Source organism: Scyliorhinus torazame, chromosome 16 (genome assembly GCF_047496885.1).
Source record: "Scyliorhinus torazame isolate Kashiwa2021f chromosome 16, sScyTor2.1, whole genome shotgun sequence".
Classification (NCBI taxonomy): Eukaryota; Metazoa; Chordata; class Chondrichthyes; order Carcharhiniformes; family Scyliorhinidae; genus Scyliorhinus; species Scyliorhinus torazame.
In genome coordinates, this window is record NC_092722.1 from 120,094,033 (window position 1) to 120,112,957 (window position 18,925).

General features: G+C 47.4%; 1 protein-coding gene across 1 annotated transcript in view; it reads right to left on the reverse strand.

Annotated features, from left to right (window-relative positions):
• Positions 1–18,925, reverse strand: part of asah2 (N-acylsphingosine amidohydrolase 2) — a 203,646-nt gene that overhangs the window by 117,011 nt on the left and 67,710 nt on the right. Inside the window, exon 8 of the mRNA XM_072478944.1 lies at positions 719–839. Coding sequence (XP_072335045.1) covers positions 719–839 — 121 coding nt within the window. The remainder of the gene's footprint in view (positions 1–718; positions 840–18,925) is intronic.

Genomic DNA, 18,925 nt, shown 5'->3' on the forward strand with positions numbered 1-18,925 from the left:
GTTGTGCCCGGGTAGTGCCTGGCTAGTGCCTGGGCAGTACCGGTGTCTGCCCATATATTACCGGGCAGGCTCCAGAGTTAACTGGTTTTGGGTGCTGTATGCTGGGCCAGTCTGTGTGTTGGGCGTCCCGATCTTCGTGTTTCTAAGTTGCTGGTGGGGCGGGCAAAACAGAGGCCAAGCCGCCAGCGAAACTTCACGGGACCCGTCCCTTGATGTTTTGTTTCTAAACCCACAGTAGCACGGTGGTTACCAATGTTGCTTCACAGCGCCAGGGATCTGGGTTCGATTCCCATCTTGGGTCACTGTCTGTGCGGAGTCTGCACGTTCTCCTCATGTCTGCATGGGTTTCTTCCGGGTGCGCCGGTTTCCTCCCACAAGTCCAGAAAGACGTGCTTATTAGGTGAATTGGACATTCTGAATTCTCCCTCTGTGTACCCGAATAGGTGCTGGAATGTGGCGACTAGGGACTTTTCATTGCAGTGTTAATGTAAGCCGACTTGTGACAATAAAGATTATTATTATAAGGCGAAGAAAGCTGCCATTGATGTTGATGCTTTCCACGCAGCTTTTCCTGCCCGATACCGGCCTTTGCGGCTATTTGGGTGGGAAAATCTCATCCATTGTCTCTAACTGTTGCATTAAGTTCATAATAGAGTTTCAAACATAACGTTTCCCTCAAGTAACACCACAGAATGTTGACCCCGTCAGTAGTACTCACCTGTCCAGGTAAGAATCCTGTGTTCTTTTCCTGTTCAAACAGGTAAGATGCATATCCCATGTTGTCACTGCTAACCAGGTGGTTGGTATTGTTCATGCTAACAGGATGGACTGCGAACCAGCTACAACAAATCAAAAATAAGTTTAAAAGTCATTGTTGAAAACAGTTAACGAGTCAAGTTGCTGCTCAGAAATCGTAAACGCGTTTGAAAGGCACAAGTGCATCATTATTCTCTCTGAAAATATAAATATATGATATCCCTCACTCTAAAAGGGATATATCAAATGAATGTACTTCCATCTCATTAAATTGGAATGTCCCAGTCTCCTGGCATTTGAAGAAAATTAAGAAAATATCATCAATCGATGATCCCCAGAGACTGACAGCTTTTCAAAAGAAATTGATTTTCCCAAAGAGCAATGGGAATAACTGAAGGATAAGGGGCGTCATTCTCCGACCCCCCGCCGGGTTGGAGAATCGCCGGGGGCTGCCGTGAATCCCGCCCCCGCTGGTTGCCGAAGTCTCCGGTACAGGATATTCGGCGGGGGCGGGAATCGGGCCGCGCCAGTTGGCGGGCCCCCCCCGCTGGATTCTCCGGCCCGAATGGGCCGAAGTCCCGCCGATAAATTGACTGTCCCGCCGACACGGATTAAACTACCTTTTGAACGGCGGGACAAGGCGGGCTCCGGGGTCCTGGGGGGGGCGCGGGGCGATCTGGCCCCGGGGGGTGCCCCCACGGTGGCCTGGCCCGCGATCGGGGCCCACCGATCCGTGGGCGGGCCTGTGCCGTGGGGGCACTCTTTCCCTTCCGCCTCCGCCGCGGTCTCCACCATGGCGGAGGCGGAAGAGACTCCCTCCACTGCGCATGCGCGGGAAACTGTCAGCGGCCGCTGACGCTCCCGCGCATGCGTCGCCCCGATATGTCATTTCCGCGCCAGCTGGCGGGGCAACAAAAGCCGTTTCCGCCAGCTGGCGGGGCGGAAATCCCTCCGGCGTCGGCCTAGCCCCTCAATGTTGGGGCTCGGCCCCCAAAGATGCGGAGCATTCCGCACCTTTGGGGCGGCGCGATGCCCGTCTGATTGTCGCCGTTTTGGGCGCCAGTCGGCGGACATCGCGCCATTTGGGGAGAATTTCGCCCAAGCTGTTTGGCCGATCCAACCACCGAGTTGCTCCCAGCATGCCCAATAGTGGGCAAGGCCAAATTCGAGATTCGCACCAGACGCGAACCAGTTTACAATTCACCCGGCCCGCACCCAATGACGAGTTCCGAATCTCTCCCAAAGGTGGCCAAAATATTATTAACCCTCATTTGGATTCATTTCAATATCATTAGCGAGATTGATGTCAAATGCAGCAGCCTCCCGGGAATTACCAGACTTGCCAGCGAGAAATCACGCGGGTGTCATTCAGTACTTTTCAAAAACGTGAAGCTGGTGCAATATCTGCTGAGGGGAAGTGAGGAGGTGAGTAGCCATTTCCATTTTCCGGCCTGCAGCTCAAGGGCACCGGAGTTGCTGCCCCAGTGCTCAGGGGGAGGGGGGCGGGGGAGAGGTGTGGGGGAAACCCTCAGGAGGGTTGGGCTTGATCAGGGAGCTGAAGCATTCCAGGTCAAGAGTCGTCCCTGGGCCAGGGGCAGTGGAAGGGGTGAGGGCTTTGTGTCTGTGAGGCCTTCAAGCCATCTTTAAATATTGTGGAGACCCATAACAGGAGCAAGCTGCAGCCCGTCAGTCCCAGAGCTTTTCTGTAGCTTCAATGCTGAAAGTCAATCACACCCTTTGACTGTGAGCAGCCTCTAGCTTCACAGCTGAAGGCTATTGCAAAATGACATATTAGCCTTGTTAGTTGTGAGAGCACTTCCCAGCTGCAGGTTGTGTTTGCTGCTGGCCTCCGCTTTTGACTGCAGATGCCTGGAAGATACTGTTGCTGTTTCGTTCCCTTTCTGTAGCCAGAAAGAAGGACAATTCTTTCCAAGATATCTGGGTCCCGGAACACTGGACTCAGGGATACATATGAATCCAGACGGTAATCCGGTTTGAAGCGAGAAGATGCTGCGGGACCTGGTGCGTGACATTGTTCCAAATGGGCCACCTGATGATACCGTTGAAGAAATGCTTTCGCAGATTGCTGACGTTTTTTGTTGGTGTGATGAGTGTTGCATGTAACTGGCACATCACTGCTGGTTAAACATATTGTAGGTCAAGGATGTTCAACTGCACCTTGAGCGACAGTGGAATATGTGGTCACCAGGATTTGGTTCTGGTGAGATTGGGCTGTGTGGGAGGAGCCGCAGGAGGAACCAGAAGATGGAGGACAGGCAACGGCAAGGGTCTGACACACCTGGAGGACCACAACCTCATCAAATTCACATAAGAGAAGGTGGCGTTCCTCAGCTCAACCCGGTCTCCCCATTAACTCATTCGCCGCATCCCCCCCACATTTCCCTCCTTACCCCAATCCCCCCCATCCATTTTCTTCCTTCCCCCCTCACCTACAATCCCCATCCTACCCTCCCCATCACACCACCCTCTCCCCCTCCAATCTACTCCTCTCCCCCCAATCACTCCCTGCCCATCACACCAGCCTGTTCTGTCCGCTGCCCTTGAGATGCGCCGGAGTCAGCAGGGGAAGATTCGGAAGAACTGGAGAGCGCCATTGTCTCCTTGGTGGAAGGCCCCGGGTTGACCTCGTGTTTCCTCCTCCCTGATGATACCCATTGGGCCCTGGGGGACTCCATGGGATGGAGTAGCAGCTGGAGTGAGCTCCAGAGGCCTCGAAGTCATCTGGCTCTGGTTGTTCTGGCAGCTCCCCATTGTCTGCAACCAGCGATTGTCCACCTGTGTCTGGGACACGTCACTCAGTGACTGGGCCATGCTTTGCAGTGCCTCAGCAATATCTACCTGCATCTGAGACAGGCCCTCAATGACTAGGACATGATGCCGAGGCCCTCAGCCATGGTCATCACAGACTGAGCCACGCCTTGGACACCACCACTCAAAACGGGGACATCGTTCTCCATGTTTTCCAGTGCGGTCACCACCCGAGTAGTGTAGGCCTCGGTGCCACGCATGGTTGGCAACATCTCCTGTGACCGAAGCCTTTGGGACTCTTCCAATCGGCTATGCAGTCGCTGGAATGTACCTGACAATCCCTTCCTGAATGTCACGGCTGTGCCGTATCATCTGCATCAGCTATGGGACAACCATGGCTAGAAGCTTGGCATCTGACTGGGACACAGCTGTGTCCTGGGATCCAGCAGATCTCCGACCACTGTCTCCCTTGGATGTTCCTGCCTCCACCTGATGTGCATCAGTAACTGTGTGGTGCTCACCAGATTGTAACCCAGAGGCCTGTCCATTAATTCCGCCTGACTTCCAGTGGCAGCCAAGTGCTGATCAGTCGCACAGAGGGTAGGTCCTGCTTGAGGGTTTCGGTTTTGGCCCTTTCTGCCCGATAAATTGGCTCTTTGTTCGGAAGATTTGTAGAATAAGTGGTGGGGAGTGAATTCTCCTCGGAGTTGGAAAGTCGGCGGGTTACTGCACCTGACAGAAGTAAAATCAGGCGATCATGTAGGAGGCGGGAGGCGAAGTTGCAAAAAGCATAGCAAAGGCGGGGACGACAATGTCTTCCACCCCATTGCCAGTGGAGCAATTCATGGGGATGATTAAAGGAGAACTTTAGCAGCATCAGCTAGAGATGCAGGAGGAATGGTCAAGGGGGATTGAGGGAGCGGTTGCCCCTCTTTGCGGTGCCATGGAGGGGTTGGAGAAGCGCCTGGAGTTGCAAGGCACGATGATCCAAGAGGTGGAAGGGGCAGTCACGGATCAGACTGATCGGATTGTGGAGTTTGAGGCAGAGTTGGTGATGCTGGGTGCGGCCTGCAAGGACCTGAAAACAATGGTGAACGACCAGGAGAATGGGTCCAGGCAGCCAAATCTACTCACTGTAGGCCTGCCAGATGGGGTGGAGGGAACAAGTGCGACAGCTTTCATTTCAAAGATGTTGGTGGATGAGGGGGTCTGTGAGAAGGCCCCTGAGGTGGATTGTGCACCGCCATCTCACCGCCATCTGCTTCTTCAACTGGTGCGTAAGCATCCTGATAGGTTTATCACCATGATCATATGCCGCCCCGCTGGCTCTACACAATTGCCATGACGCCGTTCTCGTCGACACCACCCCAAACTCCATCTGGAGCCTCTGCCTTGCTTTAGTCACGCCTCCTCAGACACCACCCTCAGAATGTCCTCCATCAACCTCAACCTCTCAGCCCACTCCACCGTCTTGCTGTGTGCCCTAATCGATATGAATCCTCCCCCCACGACCGCCTTCAGAGCGTCCCACAACGTAGAGGCCAAAACCTCTCCAAGCTTATTTTGCTCCACATAATTTTGGGTGGCCACCCTCACCCTTTCACAAACCCCCTCATCCATAAACCCTTGCAGCTCCTGTGCCATTACCGAAACCTTCAAGAACCTAGGATACGACCGGTGCAACCTCGGATCTAGCAGCATATTAAAATCCCACCCACATAATCATCCGGTGCGTGTCCAGGTTCGGAATCTTTTCTAAAACCAGCCTCAGAAGATTCACATCGTCCCAATTTGGGGCACTCACTAGCACCACCTGCGTCCCCTCCAGCTTCCCACTCACCATCACAAACCTACCCCCCAAGTCACTTACAATACTTCCCACCTCAAAGTCAACCTCTTGTTGATCAGAAACGGCACCCCAATCATCTTCATATCCAATCCCAAATGAAACACTTGCCCCATGCAACCCTTCCCTCATCTGGCCCCCAGCTTCAGGTTTGACTCCTGAAGAAACACCACGTCCACCTTCAAACCCATTAAATGCGCGAAAACGCATTTTAACTGGGCCACACATTTTAACCGGGCCATTCAAATCCCAAACATTCCACGTAATCAACTGGGTCAAGGGGCTCACAACCCCCCCTCACAGATCAGCCATAGCCCTTCCTTAACCAGTTCCCCCAGGTTCACGCCTCACTCCCCCTCGGGCCCTCCTCAAGATGTCTGCCGCCATCTCCCCTCAACCAACTGTGCCACACCATCACCACCCACATCAACATCTCCCCCTCTGCCAACCCCTCTCCTTTCCCCCCCATGAACAACGAAAAAGCAAACCCAACCACCCACTCCCCCACAGATCGACCCCCATACTTCATTCCCATTAACTAGCCAACCAGCTGGCATGGTGGCCCCCACTCAAGACCGACACTCCCCCCCCCCCTTCCCCCAGCCACCTTTCACCCTCAATACCCCAAGAACAGTAAAACACACTTACCCACTCTGCACCCAAACACAGTAACTACAACAATCTCCCAGCATACACACCCACATTCCCCACATTGGCATTTCCAAAGTTCAATGTCCTCACAAGTCCCCCAGTCAATGGTCTCTCATAAATTGACTCGCCTCCTCCGGCACATCAAAATAAAACTCTCGATTCTGGTGCGTGATGAACAGATGAACAGGGTACAACAGCACAAACGTCACCGCTTCCCTGTAGAGGGCCGCCTTGATCCGATTGAACCCGGCCCACTGCTTGACCAACTCCGCACCCAGGTCCTGGTAGATCACCAGCTCGTTTCCTTCCCAGGTGCACTTTCTCGTTTCCTTCGTCCACCTCAGAATCTTCTCCTTGTCGAGAAAGCGATGCAGCCGCACCACCATCATCCTCGGTGGCTCCCCACCTTCAGTCTCCTCCTCAACGCCCTGTGCGCTCGATCCACCTCGGGGGGGTGGTCAAGGACCCCCAACTTCTCAAACATATTTGCCACATACTCTGTGGCCTGTGTTCCCTCCATCCCTTCAGGCAGCCCTACAATCCAGAGATTTGGTCTCTTGTAATGATCCTCCAGGTCTTCCACCTTCTCCCGCCATCTCCTCTGGCTCTCCGCCCTGAACACCATCTCTGCTTCCCATGAGTCAGCCGGTCCTCTTGCTCTCCCACTGCCTCCCCACCTTCTGGAGCTCCAGAACCTGCACCTCCAGCCTCTGCTCCGATCTCTCAATACACCTATGGGAAACCCATTCGTGGGGTAAGCTGCCAGCGGGAACAGAAAATTCCAACGGCTGGAGATTTCTGTCCAACATCTTGCAGAGTCCAGTGTTCGTAACAAGCATTAAAAGCTTTATTTAGAAATAATTGAAATGCACAATGTTGGGACCCTGAAAGTGTTGCACTTCAGATGGTCACACTTGAGGTAGTTACACCTCTATATGGCTGAAATTAGAGACTGGCTGAAGCATAAACTTGAAAGTGATGGAAGAGGAGGAAAATGTGAGTCTGGGCGAGGAGAAAGAATTTAATGGGAGAGAGAACAAGAGAGAGAGTGCCAGAGATAGAAAGAGTGAGAGAAATAGAGACAGATGACATTCTTGCTCCCTTCAAAATTGATTAATGGCACATTTTGAAACTTTACCTCAAGGAAAAATAATAAATTAAATCACCATGCATGACACCTCTACCATACTGTGTGGGATCTGCACGTTCTCCCTGTGTCTGCGTGGGTTTCCTCTAGGTGCTCTGGTTCCTCCCACAAGTCCTGAAAGACGTGCTTGTTAAGTAAATTGGACATTCTGAATTCTCCCTCAGTGTACCAGAACAGGCGCGCCGGAATGTGGCGACTAGGGGCTTTTCACAGTAACTTCATTGCAGTGTTAATGTAAGCCTACTTGAAAATGAAATGAAAATACGTGTGACATTAACAAAGATTCTTATTATATTGTAAGGTGTTAAAGTAAGAGGGCTATTGATAGTATCAGTAAAGTCACTCAGACAAGAACCTAATACACTGGTATCATATGAGAGAGGGAGGAAGGTGAGGGAAACAAAGAAGGAGTGAATCAGAAACAATGAGTAAAAAGAGCCAAACAGACTGTAAAACATCCCACAAAATAGAGAATGGATGGAAGCCAATGGGATGAGATTTTCTCTGAGATCGGCAAGGGCCAATATCAGCAAGGGTGGCCAACAGACTTTGAAGAAAAAGAAGGCAAACAGGGGTTCCACATTGTATCGCTGGCAAACAGCCTCAGATCACTCACTCTGCCACCAACTCAAAGAATCAAAGATCCGGTTGTGGTTTTAAGAGGCTGGCTCAGGGCACAGAAAGCACGCAGAATCACAGTGTTACAGATACAGAAACCATTTTGTTCATCAGAGCTCATCCATTCTTGAAATCCATCCCACCACATCAAGAATTTGTACTTTTATGGGCCAAATAACCTTCTGTTCTCTATCACTCGACATGGGGCCTCCATAGTGTCCATATGTCACAAATTGTAATTACGATTGTAATACAGAAAAATGCAGGAATATGCACACAAGGTGCCATAAAGTAACAATGTGATAAGTGAGCAGACAATATTTTAGTAGAGTTTGAGAAATTAAATGTTGAGCAGATTATTAGAACGCCTCCCATTCTTCTTAAAATAATATCTGGTACATCCATCTGAAACAGAAAACAGAGCCAGCACGGTGGCGCAGTGGTTAGCACTGCTGCTTCACAGTGCCCAGGACTGGGACCGGGTTACTGTCCATGTGGAGTTTGCACATTCTCCCTGTGTCTGCATGGGTCTCACCCCCTACAACCCAAAGTTGTGCAGGGTAGGTGAATTGGCCATGCTAAATTGCCCCTTAATTGGAAAAAAAAGAATTGGATACTCTAAATTTTTTTTTTTTTTTAAAGAAAACAGGAACTCGATTTAACATTTCCTCTGAACGACAGCACCTCTGACGGTACAGCACTTCTTCAGCCCTATGCTGAGATGCCTAGACTCTGACCTTAAATCTCTGGGTTTGCGTTTGAATACATTCTGGCTCATCTTCTGATTCATAAGAGAGTTCTACCATTGGGTCAAGGATGGGACTTTGAATGCTAACTAAATAAAATACAATCCGTTCTGGGCGGGATTGGCGGGGTTGTTCCTGGTGCCTCTGCTATCTAACGGCACTTCATTTATTTTTAGTTCCCCGGCAGAGAATGCCCCGAGGCCGCACTCAGGATTGTTTCCTGCTCTGAGGAGCTCAAGCGAGCAGAACTCCTCAGTGCAGGAAGAGATCGGGACGCCATTTAAAAATGGCATCCTGATCTCTTGACCCCCCCCCCCGACACAACACCCCAGACTCCCCCAATGCCCCAGCTCACCTATAAGGGGGTCATCAAAGACCCTGCACCCCAGCTCAATGAGCCCGATACCGGCGGAGGCAAGTTGTCACCCTGGTACCCTAACAGTGCCACCTGGACACCCTGGTAGTGCCAGACTAGAAGTGCCTACGTGTCCAGCAGTGCCAGGAAGACACCCTGCTTAGAGGCTGACCGCCCAGGGCCTCCAATTGCCTGGTGGACCCCTAGATACCAGTTTGTGGGGAACAGTACCTGGCTGGGGTCTTCTCAGTGAGGCCAATAGAACTGGTGGCCATTAGATCCAGCATGAACACGGCTAAGTGGATTCTTAAACTCACTTAACCATGCAAGACTGGGTCCCGGCCCAGATCTGGTTAGATCACACGAAGCGCAACTGCCATTGAGAATCCCAGGGGCCACTCCCAGGATCTACCTGCCGCTGCAACCCGGTTTTGGCGGTCACCACCTGTAGATTGCGCCCTTGGTCTAAACAGTAAATCCGTGATCGGGATTCCATAAAGTGAATATTCAACAGCAAACAATGATATAATGGTATTGGAGCCAGGAACTATAGCTAATGCCAACTGGCTGTGCCTATGTCTCTTTAGTTCTAATATTCAAGGATGAAAGTTCAATAACACAACCATTACATCAATAGCCACACATTACAATTCAATTTATAATTACATTTTCAAGAATATAGCTTTAGCCAGTGATTAATATTAAGCATGAGCAATTGTTTAAAATGTAACAAAATTGGTCGGAGTCCCAAAATCTGGTTAAGTGCGCTATATATACATAATGTATATGTTCTTGGGTTCTGGCCAACCCCCATTCCCATAAGTCGGAGATTATCTCCTTATTGCAGATAATTAGAGGGAAGGAAAACATCCTTTATAAGCAGGATTGAGAGATCGACACATCTTGTTGTCTTCCTGATGTCAAACAGGATATCAGAGATGGAAGGGGAGGGTTCGGCTATTGTTTGCGATGTTGGAATGGACAACATAGGGAAGGGTAAGCAAGAGGTTCTATCTCCAAATGTCTTACTTTAGTAAGGACACAGAAAGTTCACACTGAGAAAGATTAAACAACTTTAGTTTATTTACAGTTAAGTTATATACAACTCCCACTTGGGTCTCTCCTCAGTCCGTGCCTTACTAGCCTTTTATACATAGCTGAATGGAGTTCCCCCGCCCCTCAGCGGTGGAGCTTGCACTACGTGAGAACGACAGGGAAGATAATCATTCCCACCCCGTAAGTCCAAAGCGGATATGAGAGATAACAAGAACTAGGAGCTAAATTAAAATGCGGGATCACAGGCATTATAATCTCTGGGTTCTTAACCGGGTCCCTTACAAATTGGCAAAGGGCTAAGCATATAAAAAAGTCAAGCACACAAGTGAAAGATTGGAGTGGAAAAGAGGGATTTCCTTTCATGAGATACACACCGGTACTGGGCCAGGAAGGACGTATAAAATTGGGACAGGCGCCACCTGAAGTCAGCTGGGATCACAGTCCTCGTCAAAGGTAAATAGGGTCACCGATTTTAAACCTGTAAGAGTGAAGAGAGGGGCCAGGTGGGAAAGGTAATAGAAACAATAGCTCAAAAAGTATTTGAAAAAGAGAGTGCAGTAATCTTAAATTCTGCTTTTGCCACAAGTAAATGAAAAGAAAAAAGACGCAAAGTAGTTAAATTAGAACCAAGCAATAAGAAATGTTGGAAAAAACAACAATATCCGAATAGGACAGGTTAGGGTGTGTGGCCCAAGTAAACACACAGAATATGGCGCGGCATGGTAGCACAGTGGTTAGCACTGTTGCTTCACATAGCCAGGGTCCCAGGTTTGATTCCCGGCTTGGGTCACTGTCTGTGCGGGGTCTGCACGTTCTCCCTGTGTCTGCATGGGTTTCCTCCGGGTGCTCCGGTTTCCTCCCACAAGTCCCGAAAGACGTGCTGTTAGGTGAATTGGACATTCTGAATTCTCCCTCAGTGTACCTGAACAGGCACCGGAGTGTGACGACTAAGGGATTTTCACAGTAACTTCATTGCAGTGTAAATGCAAGTCTACTTATGACACTAATAAAGGTTATTATTACAATGAATTGAATGATTGCAGGTGCAATTTCAACTTACAGGTACTATGGAGGCATGGCAACAAGACATTCAATGGGGTGGAGTAGACATGTATATTGACTGGATTAATCAAATTGGCAAGGGTAGCCTGGAGGGAGTGTATGGGGGATTGTAGAGTGCATGAGGGACTGTTTCTTAGAGCAATATGCAATGGAGCCAAACTGCGGGCAGACTATTTTAGTATTATGTAATGAAGAAGGGTTGATAAATAGTCTTGTTGTTGAGGATCCCCTTGGGAGGAGTGATCACAGCATGCTGGAATTTCAAATTCAGATTGAGCAAGGGAAGACAAAGTGCCATACTAGAGATTTAGCATTGGACAGAGATAATTATACAGGCCTGAGGAAAGAGTTGACCCAAGTACACCAGGTACAAATAATTGAGGGTAGGACAGTTGAGGAGCATTGGTGGATTTTCAAGGAGATAAATACCTCTCAATTAAAGTATATTCCTGAGAGGAAGATGAATTACAAAAGGGAGAAAAACGTTCCATGGCTAAACAAGGAAGTCAAGGAAGGTATAAATGCAAAAACTAAGGTATACCATACTGCAAAAGCTAGTGGCAAGGCGGAGGATTGGGAGAACTTTAAGGTTCAGCAAAAGGCTACTAAAAATAAAATAAAAGGAGCTAAGCTGAACTATGAAAGGAAACTAGCGGAAAACATAAAGACTGATACCAAGGCTTCTATAAGTATATAAAAACGCCAAGAATAGCTAATGAGTTGGTCCTTTGGAGGACAATACTGGTAAGCTAATAATAAGGAACACAGAGATGGCGGAGGTACTGAGCCAATATTTTATCCGTCTTCACGATAGAGGATAATCAAAATTTTCCCAAAACTGCAGAGGAACTTGCTGTAATAACCATCACTAGAGAGATGATATTGAATAAATTAATGGGATTAAAGGCAGATAGATCTCCAGGACCTGATGGCCTACACCCACGGGTATGAAGGGAGGTGGCAGTGGAGAAAGCGGATGCATTGGTTATGATATTTCAGAATTCCCTGGATTCTGGAAGAGTACCGATGGTTTAGAAACATGCTAATGTGATGCACCTATTCAAAAAAGGGAGAGAGGCAAAAAGTCGGAAACTATAGACCAGTTAGCTTGACCTCTGTGGTGGAGAAGTTGCTGGAAACAATCATGAAGGAAAAGATGACTGAACACTTGGAAAGACCAAGCTCAATCAACCATTGTCAGCATGGTTTTATGAAGGGTAAATCATGCTTAATAAACTTACCTGAGTTCTTTGAGGATGTAACTAACAAGATGGATAATGGAGAACATGTGGATGTGGTATATCTAGACTTCCAGAAAACATTTGACAAGGTGCCACTGATCCAGAAGGTGAGATCGCAGGGGATTGGGGGTCGAGTATTAGATTGGATTAAGGATTGTCTAACTGACAGAAAGCAGAGCGTTGGGATAAATGGGTCCTTTTGTGGCTGGCTAACTGTAAGTAATGGGGTGCCAGAGGGGTCAGTCCTCAGACCTCAACTATTTACAATCTATATAAATGATTTATAAGCAGGGTCAGAGTGTAACATAGCAACATTTGCGGATGATATCAAAATAGGTGGGAAATCAGGCAGTGAAGAGGAGATAAAGATTTTGCACATGGCTATAGATAGACTAGGAGATTGGGCCAAAATGTGGCAGATGGAGTTTAATGTGGATAAATGTGAGGTTATCCATTTTGGCTGAAAAAATAAAAAGGCAAATGATTATTTAACTGAAAAGCAGATTCAAATTGTGTCTGGGGAAAGGGTCTTTGATCATGAATCGCAGAAAGCCAGGATGCAGGTACAGCATGTAATTAAAAAGGCAAATGGAATGTTAGTGTTTATTGCAAAAAGACTGGAGTATAAAAGTAGAGAAGTGTTGCAATTGTAAAGGGTGTGGGTGAGGCCACATCTGGAGTATTATGTCCAGTTTTGGTCTCCTTATTTGAGGAAGGATGTGGTGGCATTGGAAGCAGTTCAGAGGAGATTCACCAGATTGATTCCGGGGATGAGAGATTAAACAGTTTGGCCTTATATCTGCTGAAGTTTAGAAGGATGAGAGGGGCTCTGATCAAGATATATAAAGTAAATGTAGACCAAATGCTCCCCCTTGTGGGGCAATATAGGACAAGAGATCACAGATATAGGTTGAAAAGCAGAGTATTTAGAACTGAGATGAGTAGGAACTACTTCTCGCAGAAGGTGGTGAATTTGTGGAACTCGCTGCCCCATTGTGGTTTCAATGGTTTCAAGAAGGAGATAGATATATTTCTGATTTTAGAAATGGATTAAAGGGATACAGGACAAGTAAGGAGATGGATTTGAGACCCGGAGTAGATCATCCATGATCTGATTGAATTGCGGAGCAAGCTCAAGGGGCTGTATTTCCTACTTCTGCTCCTAATTCCTACATTTCTATGATACGTGGGAGGTGTTTATAAAGGAATTTCTGACCTAAAATCAGTTTATATACCAAAGATGTAAGAGATCTACTTGACAGAAGAAAGGATGGATGACTAAAAAAGTAAGGAACAACAAAAAATTAAAGGAAAATAAACAAGAATGAAACAAATAGCACAGATCCTAACAACTGGGAGAAATACAAAGGAAAACCAAAGGTGACAAGTTAAATAGTAACAGCTACAAAATGGGGTACGAAATTTACTTCGAAGAACTATCAAAATCAACACAATAAACATTTACAATTTAAGAAAATTAGGAAAGAGAGCAGGTTAAAAAATAATAACGGCAATTTTAGAAATGAAAATAAGGGAATGGCAGCTGTGTTAAATAATAATTTTCCATCAGTATTTACAAGTGGAAAAAGAGGGTATGCAAAACATCAATAACCAAAATTAGTTCAAGCAAATCTTATGGTGCACAGTTACAAATTTTGGGGAAAAAGATTCTGAAGGCTAAATATTTTTTAAAAATTGGATTGAGTTTAAAGACTGTTCTCAAAATGGCTCCAGGCTACCAGACAGAATTGTGCACTTCAATCATCTTTCTCTTACCTCTCGAGGAGACAAGGATGCATTCCTGAGATGTATATTTAGAATTAAATACAATGCTCCAAAAGAGTAAACAAGTCATTGACTTGGTGGATTTTCCTCCTAACACAAAGACACTAATCAATAAGTCACTGTAAAATGTGTATAACCATGATCCCTTTGATCACGGCAGGGGGTAAGAAGAGTTCAGATAACTATAATGGAATTGACACTTGCCTTGTATGGAAAGTGACTCAGCATTATTGTAAGGGTCACGTGGTAATGGTCACCCTGCCTTACCTGCAAAAAGCATTGAAAAGGGCCGGACGTTGGCAGATCTGGAGTACCATCTAGAAATGGCTTTATCCCAGGGAAAGACAGAAAAAGGTATTTAGAAACAGTCAGGGCTTCTGCTGTAAATAGGTAGTTTGAAAGCGCCAGAAAGAACGAGGAGAAAGGAACCGTTTCTCCTCCCCGTAAACCCTGATTCTACTTACTAAACTCACCCGTCAAAGCAACCTCTGACAATTCGATAGTAGAAGCCATCGCAGCTGCAGAGGCAAGTCTACAACTTCAAAACCTTGGGTGTCATTCTCCGACCCCCCAGCGGGTCGGAGAATGGTCGTTGGCCGCCGTGAATCCCGCCCCCGCTGGTTGCCGAAGTCTCCGGTACCGGATATTCGGCGGGGGTGGGAATTGGGCCGCGCCGGCTGGCGGGCCCCCCCGCTCGATTCTCCGGCCCGGATGGGCCAAAGTCCCGCCGATAAATTGCCTGTCCCGCCGGCGTAAATTAAAGTACCTATTTACCGGCGGGACAAGGCGGCGTGGGCGGGCTCCGGGGTCCTGGGGGGGGCGCGGGCGATCTGACACCGGGGGGTGCCCCCACGGTGGCCTGGCCCGCGATCGGGGCCCACCAATCCGCGGGCGGGCCTGTGCCGTGGGGGCACTCTTTCCCTTCCGCCTCCGCAACGGTCTCCACCATGGCGTAGGCGGAAGTGACTCTCCTCACTGCACATTCGCGGGAAACTCAGCGGCCGCTGACGCTCCCGCGCATGCGCCGCCCCGACATGTCATTTCCGCGCCAGCTGGCGGGGCAACAAAGGCCGTTTCCGCCAGCTGGCGGGGCGGAAATCCCTCTGGCGTCGGCCTAGCCCCTCAATGTTGGGGCTCGGCCCCCAAAGATGCGGAGCATTCCGCACCTTTGGGGCGGCGCGATGCCCGTCTGATTGGTGCCGTTTTGGGCGCCAGTCGGCGGACATCGCGCCGTTTGGGGAGAATTTCGCCCTTTATTTCAGATAATGTAATACCTCAACTTCAAAACATATTAGGTCTTCATTGAATATGGACTAAGCTCGAATTACTTTTCATTTTTCCTCATCAGTCCTTCATTGGTAACTAATTTTCGATTAAGTATGTGTTAGTGACAAGGGGGGGGGATTCTCCGAGCCCCGCACCAGGCCGGAGAATCGCCGCAACCGCGCCACAACGCCGGCGCGTGATTCTCTGAGGTGCGGAGAACCGGTGCTATTTGTGCTGCCGCGTTTGGCGCGGCGCCGGCTGTGGGCCACTGGAATCGGCGGGGCTGCCGATTCTCTGGCCCGGACGGGCCGAGCGGCCGAGCGGATATGACAGAGTCCCGCCGGCGCCGTTCACCCCTGGTTGCTGCCGCCGGGAACTCTGCGCGAACGGTCGGGGGGGCAGCCTGTGGGGGGGGGGAGGGGGGCTCCTTCACCAGGGGGGGGGGGGCCTCCGATGGGGTCTGGCCCACGATCGGGGCCCATCGATCGGCGGGCCGGCCTCTCCCCTTCCCCAGGCCTACTTTATGGCGCGGCCTGCCCCTGAACACTGTTGCTATGTTGGTCGGGGCCGGCGTGCTAAAGAAGTCCCCCGCGCATGTGATGCGCGTGTTGGCGTGGCGCCCCTGTGGGGGCCAGAATCGTCCATACACAGGCCCGGTTCGCGCGACGGCGCGAACACTTGGACTCCATATTGGAGCATTGTCCCCAGAATCTTTCCTTAAGTAACTTCAATAGCAGTAGTGTAAAATAAACAAACCTTTTCTTCATGATTTAAAAAGGCTTTGCTGCTTGGTTAATTTTAATTGAATCTTTCACTCAACGGCTAAATAATAATAATAATAATAATAATAATAATCGCTTATCGTCACAAGTAGGCGTCAATGAAGTTACTGAAAAGCCCCTCGACGCCACATTCCAAGCACCTGTTCGGGGAGGCCGGTATGGGAATTGAACCCGCGCTGCTGGCCTTGTTCTACATTACAAGCCAGCAGCTTAGCCCACTGTGCTAAACCAGCACAATTCACAAGTACATTGTTCACTGGCGACTTTGAAGAAATACCTTTCAAAGCATCTGTGACAGTAGCAAAGAAGGTAATTCCACTAAAGAGGGACAAACCCCCAGGGCCAGATGATTTTGATCGCAGGGTTGAATGAATTGTAAATGAATCAATATGAATGTCTAAAGGAGCAGGTCATGTCTGATGATCCTGATTTTCTTGAGGAGCTGATTAAAGTAGTGCACTCATTTTCTGTCACCTCTTCAAAATATTGAAAAAGTCCCTCCTAAGGTTAGCTCTAGTTGAAGCTCATGGAGCAAATTATTGGCCTGGGTCAGAGTTGGCTGAGCAGCAGTCGACAGAAGGTAGGATAATTGGCAGGTTTTCCAGTTGGCACAGTTTAACCAACGGTATTCCGTAAGGATCTGGTTTGGGGCATCAGCTCTTCACACTATTTATTAACCTGATGGTACAGAAAGCCGTAGTTCGCTGATGGCACAGAGATAGATGGCATTGTGGGCAGTGCAGATAGAAGCATTAAATTAGACACAATAATATGGGCAAAATTATGGCAAATGGATTTCAACCAATACAAATATGAGATAGATCATCTGCTGTACAGGATAGACTGAAGTGCTTTCTAAATATTGAAACGTTACAAAAAGCGAAAGTCCTAAAATGTTTAGTGGTCTTTATTTTGTGTGTCATTACAATGTCAGAAACAGGTAAAGAAAATAATCAAAAAGGCTAAAGCCCTTTATAGCTGGAGGACTATAACACAAGGGTGAGAATCATTACAAAGTTCTTGTTAAACTCCACCTGGAGTACTATGTTCAGTAATGCACAATACGTCTGGAAGGATATAATGGCCTTGGAGGGAATGCAGTGTATATTTATTAGCAGATACCGGGACTCAAAGGGTTACACCATGAGGGGCTATCATAAAAACAAGGGGTTGTGTTCTCTGAAATTTAGAAGAATAGGCAATTATTTGATCAAACTTCACAAGAGATTAACAGAATCAAACAGGGTGAGAAGAGATTAACTCTATCCAAAACTAGGGACGTAGTCTAATAATTAGTGCTCGGTGTTTCTGGGGTGGATTTGGGAAATATTTCTACACATAATGGATGATAGAGGTTTGGAACTCTCTTCCACAAATAGTTGATTCTGGGTCCGTTGTTAATATCAAATCTGAGATTGATAGATTTCTAAGGTATTAAGGGATATGGGACAAAGGCAGAAATGGAGTCACAGATCAACCATCATCTGATTGAATGATGACAGAACATGTTCAAACGGATAAATGGATCACTGCGGCCATGGACCTTATGCCCTATACCCTATGTGCCTATACCTATTCAATGAGTTGGCAAATGTAGCCAGTCCAAGTTCTAAACAAAAATTGTCTTTGTCCTCCCACTCACTGGAATCTATCACGTCACCATGTGATCCTTCATTGTTAATAGGAAGGAGAATATACACAATCAGGTTGTGATTTAAGCTATAGCTTAACCAATAAATGTATTTGAATTCAACAGATAAATAAACGGTACCCAGTGCAACAGTATATTTGTAGAAATTACTAACTGCCCTATTTCCAGTGTTCTATAACGGTTGTATATTTTATCTATTCCAGAGCAGTGCAAGAATGGTATTAGTTTCTATGTGTGTTTTTATTCAAAATACTTTGAAATGTCTATACCATTTTTCAGCTCTAGCATCCAGCTCTTTCGACAACTTTATTTACTTTTTGTTGCGTTCACACCAAGACTTAACCCATCAAGCATAGTGAGCATCAATAGTATACAGACTCACATAATCAAACATAGAACAATCAAACACTGCATTCATCATAAAGTTTATACTGGAGATGCTGTCCCTCAATTTTTCTATGCGGCAAAAGAATCCCACAGAGCCTTTACTAGCTCAGAAACTCCATGGGCTTTAGACTGACTGTTGACAGGGATAACGTTAACCAGTTATTCCAATCGTAATCTTTTAAAGATTAACTCATTAAAAATTATATTTCTCAGAGCCATACTCATTTGAATATTTGCAGTATTCAAAGACAGATGATATTTCTATGCCTAACTTGATGATCTTGGGCATCAGCAGATTCAAATAGATAGCTTAAGCCAATGAAATATTACCAAGACACCCAGCTACATGATAGCCATGCATCCTTGTCAAATATGAACCTGTGATAGGGGACTGGTTGCTGGTTCTTTCATAGAACTAGCACAGGCATGATAGATCAAATGGCCTCCTCCTATACTGTGATTTTATTATTCTACATCAACCGGCAGAAAGTTTATATCTTCAGCTGAACCTGGTTTTGATCCCAAAGCTACCATAATGAGACAAGGAATATCTCACATTTTTATTGTAACAAAAAAAGAAAATTGACCTGAAAGTTAAGTCTGTTTCTCTCTCCATAGATGCTGCCAGACCTGAATATTTTCAGCATTTTCTGCTTTTATCGCAGAGGCCCAGCATCCACATATCGTTTGTTTCATGACATTCCATAACACGTCAGAAGCAATTAATTACCTTTGAAATGTTAATCATTGTTATTTTGTAGGCAAATCAAATTTCACACTACAAGTTCCCACAAACTGCAAATAAAA